The sequence below is a fragment of the Pleurodeles waltl genome, chromosome 6 (assembly GCF_031143425.1).
Source record: "Pleurodeles waltl isolate 20211129_DDA chromosome 6, aPleWal1.hap1.20221129, whole genome shotgun sequence".
In the NCBI taxonomy this organism is placed as follows: Eukaryota; Metazoa; Chordata; class Amphibia; order Caudata; family Salamandridae; genus Pleurodeles; species Pleurodeles waltl.
The window spans coordinates 661,448,337-661,460,790 of NC_090445.1; the positions used below are offsets into that span (position 1 = coordinate 661,448,337).

Sequence of the window (12,454 nt, forward strand, 5' to 3'; positions counted from 1 at the left end):
TAGAGGTGGATCTAGATAGTAGCAGATATAGGGTGGACGTTTTGTGGATTGCTCTCCTGGTTGCAAACAGGAATATTGCTCAAAGTTGGAAAAGTAAATGGATCCCTTCATGAGTATGGAAGGCCAAATATATATGGGAATGGGTTGCCCACACAAATCTTTGAGGAGATGAGGAGACTGGGTCCAATTTAGAGGAATTCTGAATGAACCCTGCAGGTGCTCACTGTGGAATTTGGACAAGGAAATGTGATCCTTTTTGGCCAACTGTTAATTATTATTATGTATGTAAGAACTGCAGAGGGGTGGGAAAGACACAGGGAGAGCATTGATAGATGCAAGGTTGCAGATTGCATACTCATTGGGATGGGAAATGTGTTTGTCTTTGATGTACGTTCTGGAGAAAACTAAAAAAAAATTATTTAAAAAAAGACAAAAACATTCGACATATGCTTACATGAAGATTTTAATTGATTAAATTAACTAAAACTGTTCAGATACATCGCATGGCGAACATAGAGGTCGATGGGTGTAATGAAAAAGAGAAGGAGAACTTTTGCTAGAGTGGGAGAGACTGAATAAGAGGGGAATAGAAAGTGAGCTGGGTGAAAGACAAAGAAGGGCTGATTCAAAGTCTATTGATTTTCTGTTGGCTGCTACAATTGATTTGCCCTCCTCTGCCAAACCAATAGTGGAATGTCACCACATTTTTAGTTTTCAGCCTTAGCAACAAACATTTCTTCACCAAAGTGCCTCCATTTGCCATGGGAGAATCCACTTCATAGAGAGAACATCTGGCAGATAATTGACCATTGACTGTTGCTGAAGGCTGAATGTCCACCACCAAATGCTGGCACTGAAATTGACCCTCAAAGTATGGGTTAATTACTCACTTGTCTGTTCTTCCTAACAAGCCTAGGTGGGGACCGTACGGGTTCATGGACACCTGGCTAACTTCCCCTGGCAGTGTTTCGCCACCAAACTTGGTGGTGTACTACTGACCCTAGATTTGCTATTTAAGTTGACTAAAACCTTGGTGGAGTCAGAGGAGCCTCTGTTGGTGGATATTTTTACATCTATGAAACATTAAATAGGGTTGTCAGACCTTAAGATGGCAGAGGACAAGATGTGAAAGGTAAAGAATGTGTGACAGAAGAAACAGTGGAGAAGAGCGAGAAAGTCAAAGACAGAGACAGGAACATGAGAAGTTGGGAATGGGCATTGACACCTACTAGGGGACACCAGGTAACTTGTGTTACTGCTAGCTTTCCTTTTGGTACTCCTGACACAGCATTTGCAACCTCTGGTCTAAACTGATTGTTGAGGCAGTGACAGGAAAATAAGGTAAAAGGGACTCTGATGAGCCCTATTTACTTTCTGTATTTCCACTGCTTGCCTTTCCACTAGTCTCTCAGCAGTAAATAGGAAGTTATTGTGGGAGTAAGTAAGGGAGAAGGGTACAATCCTGTGATATGATCAGTGGTCAAGTAGTTTGTGATGTCACATTCTCCATCTCTGGCGTTTTGGTGAATCGAAGTTAAAGAAACATAGTTGTATAGAGGTGAGGGGTAAAAAGTGAGCTTCTGTGTGAAAAACAGCATTTGATAGTAGAATAGAGTCAAAGAAATAGGGAGAGGCCTAGTAACAGCAAACAGTGACACAGTAAAGAGAGTGACTGCACAATAGTAGAGGATGCTTAATTATTGAAATGATCCGGAGAAGGACAGTAATCCAGTCTGTGCCTGAAACAGATCTGCTGTGGTTGAGCTGGTGAGCGCTCCTGTGCTTTACAGTTTGCATCTGAGGATCATCTGGTCCTTGGTGAGGATCCAAAGCAGGCCCAGGTCGTATGACAGGTGACTAAACTTATGGGATTTGTACTGCAGCTGGCTCCAAGATGTTCCAATCGGGTTGCTTGAGGTTATCCCATTTCTACAATAAAGTTGGGAGGAATTTTAGTTCAGATTTTCACCTACAAATTCTGATTTCAAAACATTGAAAGCTGCAAGAGAAAGTATTATTGTACTTATCGTAGAAGATTGTTACTGCCCACTTTACTACAGTAAAGAGAAGTGACCAATCAAATAGCATTTGTATGGTGCACAGTAAGGGCTTAAACATGTAAAGGCACTTGGGCTTCAGTGCCCTTAAAATGCAGCGTACGGAAGCTGCTGTCAGCTATGCATGGTCAGGCCGGGTATCGCACATTAAAACTTACTCGCCCCACACTGCCATGCGAGCCAAGGTGCTGACAGTTCGCCCTATGCCTGAATCACAAACTATTTTCTATGAATTCATAAAACATATTCTTGAATTTAAAGAATTACACCTGTGTGGTTTGTGCCTACTCTCTTTCTTTATGCCCAAAATAATTCACCCTCTCTTTCCATGTGTGCCAAGGACCCCACCATGTCAGTCCCTCCCATTTCCTTCCTGATGTTTAAGTTGGAGGATTCCTTGTAGATGCCATTGAAAGGTGCAATGTAAATGTCGTTTTGAACAGCCATCTTTGGAGTTGCCCGTTACAACACAACTCAAAGAGAAAATTGGAAGAACAAAGAGCCAATGGAGAGAAATGGTTCACGGATAATAGAAAGGAAGCCATGGAACAGAAGTAAGATTGAATGTGGCTCAATAATCTGCTTGAACCTTGGGGCCAGCAGCAGTCCTATGTTCCATTTTCCATTGGAGTACCAATATTAGTTTTAGTATCGAATTGTTCGATAGATTAATGGAATTATAAAAAGTAACTAGATATAGCCTCATAATCTTGGTGACAAAATAAAGACCAATAGGTGCAATTAGAGATCGCTCCCTTTGATGAAGTAAGTCTGTGTTGTTTTACACAATAAGAGACTTGTGAAAAACAGGAACGTGGAAGTGAAGTTCCCGGAAGAGCGAGGGCTTCATGATTCCTTTTCCAGCTGCAGAGGCTCAGTTTATTTAATCAATCACACTCTAGATCTACTGCGTTTCCAGTAATTAACAAACCAAAGTTTGATTGGGGACTCTCCAGTAACCTAGACAGACGTCCAGTGTGCGTGTTGATTTATTCAAATGTATCAAAGGATACCCCTACTAATAATTTAAGGAGAGATCAGGTATTTTGCATTGTTCCAGATTTCCTCCTGCCGGAGCGCATTTCCCACTGCTTCGATGGGACGAGGTCGGGAAACTGCGACACGTGTAATACCACTCTACGGCATTTGTTTTTCTTTCCCTCTGATTCCCTTTGATTTCTTTCACAGTGTGTGACAATAAGGGGCTTCATCCCCTCGCCCAGACCAGGGGCCAGCTGCCCTTAAAGTTTAAGGTAAGAGAGAATAAAAGTCCTTTTTTCTTAACAGATGCAGTGGATATAATAAATAATATTCTTAGGCACTGCGTCCACAACAATGAATAATTGCATGGTTGTGATACCACTATTGACATGCGTTTTGGCACTTTGTTCGCAGTGGTTTGCTATGGTTATGTGATAGATGTGTTCACGTATTTATAGCCTTTGTGCATGCCAAGTTTTAATTTTTCTTCCTCCTGTTTTTTTTTACTTAGGACTACCAGATTTGAGTAGACACTCAGGTAGGCCCTGAGTGTATTATATATGAGCCTTTCACCATTCATTTAGGAGAGGCTTTCTCTTCACACTACAATTAGGAGGGATCCCAGGCCCTGAAGAATACCCCAGACCAGTAAAGGCTAGATGTGTGGGCAGAAACATGTTGGCCGTTAGGATCAGAACGACATTAAGAGTCATTATATTCAATATTGTCCCTATTTTTTTATTTTTTTACCAGCAAACCATTAGTAAAGGTGTGATCCACATTTGTGATCTGCTAGGTAATTTTATTCGTACAACTGGATCCCTGTATTTTCCAGAAAAACATTATTCCAGCACTCCCTCTGGGTTCATTTAACCACAAGGTTAAGTCCGCCCAAGTGGTATTGTCCTACCCGGGTGGGGAAAGGTGACCAAATGATGAAGCATGACACTATAATGTGTGTGAGACCACCTATTCTGTAAGGTGGAGCCCCTGAGATAGGTCCCCAATACACGGTTATCACAATCATGTGTTATTTTTACTGGATCACGGAAAAGAGTGGTCCTCTCACAGGTTGCACAGGTCCTGTGGGTCTGTTCTTTGGCTCCCCCTCATACGTTTTGTGTACATGATCCTTATTTTGTACCCAATGGCAGCTTTGAAGTGTCAGAAACGTCTGAGGTTCTTCCCCTACAGAGCTGTCTGGAATTTCCTGCCTCTCTGCCCTGGTCCCCGTCTGTCTGCAGTAACAATGGGCTAGTTGGAAGTTCCTTGTGTGTGAGCTGGGGCAGTGTCTTTAAAGTGCAAGTGGGCTGTGGACAAGTCCACCCCTGCCCCAGTCATCTCCTGTATGGTCCATTCTGCCTACACCCAGTACTATTGTGTGACTGTGTGGGAGGAATACACAAAGACCAACTACCAACTATACTTAATCATGGGACCTAGGAAACAGGCTGGAGGCACCACGCGCCTGATTTATACTTTTTTAGCCCCATATTTGCATCATTTTTTGATGCAAAAGCGGTGCAAACTTACAAAATATAATTGAATTTTGTAAGTTTGCGCCACTTTTGCGTCAAAAAAAGACGCAAATGCAATGCTAAAAAAGTATATATTAGGCCCAAAATGTTTAGGACAAGAAAATGCCAACTTTCTTAATGTGCCATTTTCAGAACTGTGACTTAAGATCTGACTTTATCATTAAAAAGGATTTTAAATTACCATTATCTAGACACCACGCATGACATTTGAAATTACGATTCCTTAAACACCACACATGAAATTCTACCTAAACTCATAAACATTGCATTTGGTGTAAGATTTATGTTACTGTACTTCTCTCCCAGGCAGGCACACTCTCCAGCCCTTTTTGGGACACTGACCAGGTTGGTTGTCAAAGCGAATGCTGAGTCTTTTGGTTCTAGCATGAAAACGACAACATTATGTGTATTGCAATGTTGCGTCTACATAGTGTTACATATCCCTGACAAGGCCACAAAGTGCTCAACGAGTTTACATTTTATTAATCTATTAATGAGTGATTACTATTATGACTATTACTTAAGAATATAGATCCAGTATCTCCAACCAGTCAACCGCGAGCTACCAGTAGCTCCCAGATACTTTGAGCAGCTCACAGCCTTGAGTTCATTTTTAAATAAGCAAATGGTCATACATTTCTTTTAAAGTTAAGAGAAGGTTGTGTTTATTTTATATTATTATCATCAGGCTGTAGATAGCAGGCCCTGATAATGAGCAGTGCTCATTCAGATTTATGACCCAAGCTGGGACTGGGGCACAGAGGTGAACAACTGAGGCACTGAGGTATTTAATTCTTAAATAAAATTCCTTGTCAACTCAATATTAAAGTTGTGAACAAAATTATGTTTCTGAATGCTTTTAAAATGGAGAAAATGTAATAAAAAGTTACCTTAGTGATTAGGTTAAGTCTTCATTTTAGTTTTCTTCCATTTCAAAGTTTTACAAACAAGATGCCTCTTTGTCCCAGTGACCAGAAGACACTGTGCTATAAGTATAACTACAATCTTTTTTTTAAAATGAAAGAAATTTAAAGTGCAGAAAAATGTTCCATGCTATGAATATTTTTGGAGAACATTTATCTGCATTTTAAATGTCTCTCATTTAAAAAAAAAAGATTCCTTGTTTGTGTTATACATGCACCAGTGCAACATATAGGGAAATGTATGTTCTGGATGAAAGTACACATGGCACAGGCTCTGTCACCCATACAAATATTTACTATTAATATTCACACATGTTCAGACATCCCCCAAAGACCACACTCGCACTCACCCACATGTCGGGCCTGTCATAGTGCACAAGTCAAAGTATTTTGTTCAAATTAGAGTATCTGGTTCTTTGGACATTAGGCATAAAGTCAATCAAGCTGGGCATGGGGATGTATGGTAACAGTGCACGAGTTGTTTAGTCTTTAGTAGTTCCTAAGGGTTTTCACTGATCAGATGTAGCTCTCACTACAAAAAAAGGTTGGAGACCCCTGCTTTAGAGGAAGGGCTAGTCAGGGTAGCAGATTTGAAGCACAGTGGACCAATACAGAGGGGGATGGTCTCCCTGAGGAAGAGGATGGAAGAGATGAAAAGAAGGGTTGTGAAAGGCTGAGGATGCTGCATGTTCTGACTGGACTGTGTTTCATGTTAATGAGAGCAGACCAAACACTAGAGTCTGATGAGACTTGAGAATACATGGGGTAGCAGACTTTCATGGGCCTGAAGAACAAAGAAAGAACAACATACTTTCATGGAACAGAGGAACTAACTGAGGCAGCAGACGTTCATGGGCCTGAAGAACAAAGAATGGGCAGCAGACTTTAATGGGATGGAGAACTGACAAAGGCAGAAGACTTCCATGGGACTAACGAACAAAGATGGGGAAGCAGACTAATGAGGCAAAGGGCCTAACAGAGGCAGCAGGCTTCCATGGGACTGAAGAACAAAGAGGGGGCAGCAGACTTTAATGGGATGTAGGGACTAACGGAGGCAGCAGATTTTGGGGCGTCAGGGACATGGGAATGAAAACGGTCATGGGAACGAAGAAAGCTGTGTAACAGACTTGTGACTGCAAACAACAGAATCAGCAGCAGAGTGGCATGCTAGCAGAGATGGACATCCGACTATCGAAGACTAAGAAAATCACAGGTGACCACACATGCTCATGGAACTTAAAAGAGCAGAGAGAGGGGACCTGACTGCCAATGCATTAAGGAATGCGTAGTGAACAACAGAATTTCAGGGGGACAAGGAATAGACAGGGCAGAGCAGACTTTCATTGTTTTGAAAAGAATGCAGAAAGGGCTTCAAGCACAGTGAGCATTTTATGGGACTCACAGGAACAAAGTGTACAGAAAGAAACATGCAAATACTAAGGTACAGACTGTCGGGGGACTGAGGAATACGCAACAGTAAGATATTATCAGGTGCTTAAACAGACATTTCATTTCACCCTCATGTGTAGGATGCCACCTGCTTTGGGTTTCCTTTCTCATAGAAATGGTCACCCGTCTTCTTCAAATTGCCCCAAAAATATTCTCTTCCTTTGAGTTTAATGGAATCTTTTCACCCACCAAAAACATTGACTTTACAATACTTGGAGAAAATGCTGAGATGTTTGACTGATAATACACGGATGGGGCAGCAAGTTGTCATCAGACTGAGGAACAAATATGGGCTGAAGAATTTAAGGACTGAGAGCAACACAAATACTTCTATGTGCGCAATTACATTAAGTCATTCCTCCTTGCTGGTGGTGATTTCAGCTTTAAAGCGTTAAAAGGCTGGTTACCCAGCATTATATATTTCATATGCCAGCAGATCACGCAATCCAATTTTCAAACAAAACCACAATAAAAACTTACCATAGTTGGATTATATATTGTTCTGATAACATTTTTATAAAGGGGGTACATTTTCCAAGAAGCAGTGACCTCCCTTTGTTATAAAACATGCATGATTGATGTGCCAAGCAGTGCACTGCCTTTACCGTAAAACAGGTGTTTGCTGTCTGTGCCACTTTCGCCACAAAGCCAAATTAAGACCTCAGCATTCCACCAGAGGTGGAATAGCTAGTAGAGAGATACAACAATACCATTAAACACATTTGCACAGAAGAAATTATGGAAGGTTGGAAGAATCGTGGAGGTAAATGCTGAAAGTCTAGTGGTGGCATCTGGTTTCTGCCTTATGGTAGACCTGGCACTGCAGTTGCTTCCCCTGGCCTCTAGAGGGGGCCATGAATGCACCAGCAGGAACAAAAGTAAACAGGGTCCTAGGGTCCCTTTATTTCTGCAGTTACCACACTTTCTTTTTCCTCTAACACCTCAAATAGGAGGCTGTTGAGGGTAAAGGACTGGAGAAGGAGTCAACCCTGTGATGCCATCACGAGACAAAGGGTGTATGACGTCCGTTCCACTAACCATGGCGTTTTGGCAAATCGACATTTATGTGAAGTACTGTTCTCTGCCTCTAGCTTTCATCAAGCGTCCACAGGTTTTTCTCTTTATTGGTATCTGGCAGACAAGTCAGAAATTGTGGAGACGCAGCCAAGAAGAAAAGGAAAAATAACGTCTAACTGAACTGCCGCTCTTGGATCCTGCTGACGTTTCACCACCAGTAGGTTATTTCCTGGCCTCACAACACCATGCAAATATATACCAAAGGAAAAACAGATTACAGTGCACCATGCAAATATACACCAAAAGGAAAAACAGATAGCAGTGCACCATGCAAATATACACCAAAAGGAAAAGCAGATAGCAGTGCACCATGCAAATATACACCAAAAGGAAAAACAGATAGCAGTGCACCATGCAAATATACACCGAACGGAAAAACAGATTGCAGTGCACCATGCAAATATACACTAAAAGGAAAAACAGATAGCGGTGCACCATGCAAATATACACCAAAAGGAAAAACAGATAGCAGTGCACCATGCAAATATATACCAAAGGAAAAACAGATTGCAGTGCACCATGCAAATATACACCAAAAGGAAAAACAGATAGCAGTGCACCATGCAAATATATACCAAAGGAAAAACCGATTACAGGGCACCATGCAAATGTACACCAAAAGGAAAAACAGGTTACAGTCCACCATGCAAATATACACCAAAGGAAAAACAGATAGCAGTGCACCATGCAGTTATACACCAAAAGGAAAAACAGATAGCAGTGCACCATGCAAATATATACCAAAGGAAAAACAGATTACAGGGCACCATGCAAATATATACCAAAGGAAAAACAGATTACAGGGCACCATGCAAATATACACCAAAAGGAAAAACAGGTAACAGTCCACCATGCAAATATACACCAAAGGAAAAACAGATAGCAGTGCACCATGCAAATATATACCAAAAGGAAAAACAGATAGCAGTGCACCATGCAAATTTATACCAAAGGAAAAACAGATTACAGGGCACCATGCAAATATTCACCAAAAGGAAAAACAGATAGCAGTGAAGAAAAGGAGAGGCTCCTCCTTATTCAAAAATAAAAAGCTGGATGCAAAAGGACCCAACAATGTAAAATAATAATAATAATAATAGGAAATAAAAACACGCGGGTAGGTCCATCAGAATGGACAGCAGATTCAATTCTGTTTCCATTTCTCGTATGTGGTATGCAACCTTGGCTGTCGAGCCTGCCTCTGTGGTACCGCTCACAGAAATGTATTTTACAAATTGATACTTAATATGTGAGTCAGAGAGGAATGCTGTCTCAGTTAGATAAAGAGTGGAAGGCCAGGTACTGCCTTTTAGCAAGCAGCTTTTACATTGAGAGGCACATATTGATGGAACTGAACAGGAACGGCCAAGGATCCTATGGGCTCATTATATTTGTGCTTCTAACTTAATTTATTTATTGACCACACTTCTCTTGTTACAATCATTTGTGAGGGTTTAACAATTTGTAGAAAGGTGTGTGCGACTGGGACAGGATGCTGGTTACACTGCATCCCTGCAGAGCACCCGCAGGGACCCTGGTAAGTGACATAGTGGGGTGTGGTAGCAATGCACGTCTCAGGAGATGTGATGTCATCTTTCTGTGACGTTGTTTGTACCGCTGCACTACTGTACTGCCCATTTACTCCAAAGAATCGAGAGAGTGTTGTATCCAGATCAGCACTGACAATTCAAGCTCTAATTCTGAAGTAAATGACCAGCATGTGCAAACCTTCTTGCAGTGTCTGCACAAGGACTGAACCCAGCATTGCACTGCAGAGTCAACACTGAAGTGAGGCTCGGGTATGGATGCAGTGAGCCCCGCAGTACTGCACTGACATTTCAGCTTCTAGTTTCAAAGACACAGGTTCAAGAGAATAAACACTCGAAGTGAGAGCTTTTCGAGGCGAACAATCATCACAATAAGAGACCATAATAAATGTTTCCTGTTATACCTGCGATATGCATCCCCCACACTGTTGACTCCAAACACAGAGCCGTCGCTGCCCACTTCAATCATGGCGAGCTTGCCTTCCACTTGCTGCCACCTGGAGCCGCTGCAGGAACTTGGCGTTACGGAAAATCGGTAAAAGATGTCATCAGCCGAGTTCACTCCCCAGCAGTTATTAGTGTTACAGCTGTAGTACTTCAGCTTCCCTGCAATATTGTTCCAGGGAAGGGCCGACCCATCCTTAACTGACACTGTTGCCTGATCAGGCAAGCAAAAAATGTCATCATTCATGTTAGCACCAGAGATAAACTGGGCTCCACCGGCATCAATCTGCTTTAGAAGCCCTGGAAATAAAATGAAGAACAAAAGATGTGAGGTCAACTGAAAATAATAGACAGAAAAACTCCCCCCCCCCACTAAACATTATGGGGCAGATGTAAGAGCCCCTAGCGCCCCCTTGTGAAACATTAGCAGCATTTTTTCTTACGCTAATGTGGCCCTGCGAGGCCAAAATCACCACACCAAATTTACAAAGTAGTGCAATGCATGCATTGCTCTACTTTGTAACCCTTTGCGCTACATTATGCCTGTCCCAGGCATAATGTATGCAAAGGTGGTGTTACCCCATGAGGGGGGGCGAAAAAATGGCGCAAAGAAATCAAAGGGATTTCTTTGTGTCATCTTATTTCAGCACTTTTAAAGCCTGCTCAGAGCAGGCGTTAAAAGGATGAACACCATTGTTTACAATGGGCCTCAATGGGCTTTGCAGGATTAGCGTCAACATTTTTTATGCTAATCATGCAAAGCTCAGAACTAGCATAAACAATTCTGACGCTAGTTCCCTAACTACCGCCATGATGCGCCTTATCGTAGATACGGTGCACACATTGTGGCGTTAAGGGGGCGCTTAAGGACGCAAGAAAAGTGGACCGGAACTGGGAGCAGCACCTCTTTTGTTAAATCAGGCCCTGGCTGTATTCATCGGAATGGTTTTGAGATGAGTGATAGACAATGTTAGACTTGTCCACTGTTGCAGTGGCATACCTCTCCGCCAGAGAAAGAATGGACTGGCTGACTTACCTTCGCCCTCCATCCTTTGATGACATTTTCCTCTCTGAAGAAGTGTGCTTTGCTCCCTGTTGGCCCGTATGTGTGTAGATTTGCTACACAGAGCCCTTGTAACTGTTTCTGCACCCCCCAACCCAAATGCTCGGCATTTCATAATGAGTGTTCTAGCCCATTTTGCATGCAGTGCATGCCCTCTGGCCTGGCCATGTACTCCACACTCCTGGAATGAGTTGGCATGGAGTTCAGCCATGCCCAGCATTATCTGTCATATGTAAGGTCATGTGCAGTAAGTTGGGTGGGAGAAGAGGAGAAGTAAATGGTTCCCTTCCTGGTGCATTTTCGTGTTTTAAGATTTGAGTCATAACCATACTGTCTCTTCAATTGCCGATCTTTTGTTAAGATAAATTTCTACTTTTTTAACCAATGCTATTTGTCTTCTAATTACATTACCATACATTCTACTTAACAAAGTTTTTTCAGTGAAATTTTGGGGATTAATATAAATAGATTCTATCATTTGGCTGTAAGATTTTGTCACTGGGTGCACTGAGTGGTCCTTTGGTGGTGTTCAGTTTCACTCTGGACCTACAATATTTTTAATTAGTGGCTCTTTTATTGGATCTGCAAATATGGAATGGTCGAGACAGTCATGGTTCTCTGGATTCGACAGTGCCACCTATGGACCTTTGGAACCCACTCTGTTTTTTTTTTATGTAGGCTCTTCATTTTCTTGAAGTGTCTTTGCCCCGATGCACTCTTTCTGGAGTCTCTTCCTTTCAACATTTTTTCTAGTGAATCAATCAGATCTGCTGATATCATGATAAAAAAAATGCAATTTTTAAAGGCAGCATCTGACTCTCTGGCATCTCCATGTAATTTCTGGAGCTAAATAATGTTCTCTGTGAACCCTTTAATTCTATTCAAATTTTGTAACTTCGACACAAGATCCATGACTGTCCGCCGATCTTTTTCTAGCACATGTGCAGCAGAAGAAAAGCTCCCTTGTCCAATCAGATTTGTTTTGTTTTGTTTTTTAGATTTTTCTCTCTGCATCGGGGTCCGGAAATAATTTGGAAATTAGCTATCAATATATTGGTAAAAGTACCCTGTCAAACCAAACCCAGTAACGTTCTGTAAAACGAATATTTCTAAAACTACAGGAATGATTTACATAAAAACACAGACAGGGCATTTGCCCTGTAACGTCTTAACTCCATGCCAAAGTTGGTTTCATTCTATTCAGTAGTTTTGCCTGTAGCAAAATCATGTCTTACTTAAATTGAAAACTATTATTACTTTTCTGACCCACGACCCTTTAGTTTAGCCCCTTGGGAGACCTGCACAATACTTGATATAATACTAAGCTGAAAGAACGTATTTTCTGCAAAGTTGATGCAGATCTGTCAAACGCCCA

The 12,454-nt window shown here is 41.8% G+C and overlaps 1 protein-coding gene across 1 annotated transcript in view; it reads right to left on the minus strand.

Annotated features, from left to right (window-relative positions):
• Window positions 1–445: 445 nt before the first annotated feature.
• Window positions 446–12,454, minus strand: part of LOC138300116 (fish-egg lectin-like) — a 53,769-nt gene continuing 41,760 nt past the window's right edge. The window contains exons 3-4 of the mRNA XM_069239034.1: window positions 9,977–10,316; window positions 446–1,929 (exon numbers count right to left, since the gene is read on the minus strand). Of these exons, the coding sequence (XP_069095135.1) occupies window positions 1,785–1,929; window positions 9,977–10,316 (485 nt within the window). The 3' untranslated portion in view covers window positions 446–1,784. The remainder of the gene's footprint in view (window positions 1,930–9,976; window positions 10,317–12,454) is intronic.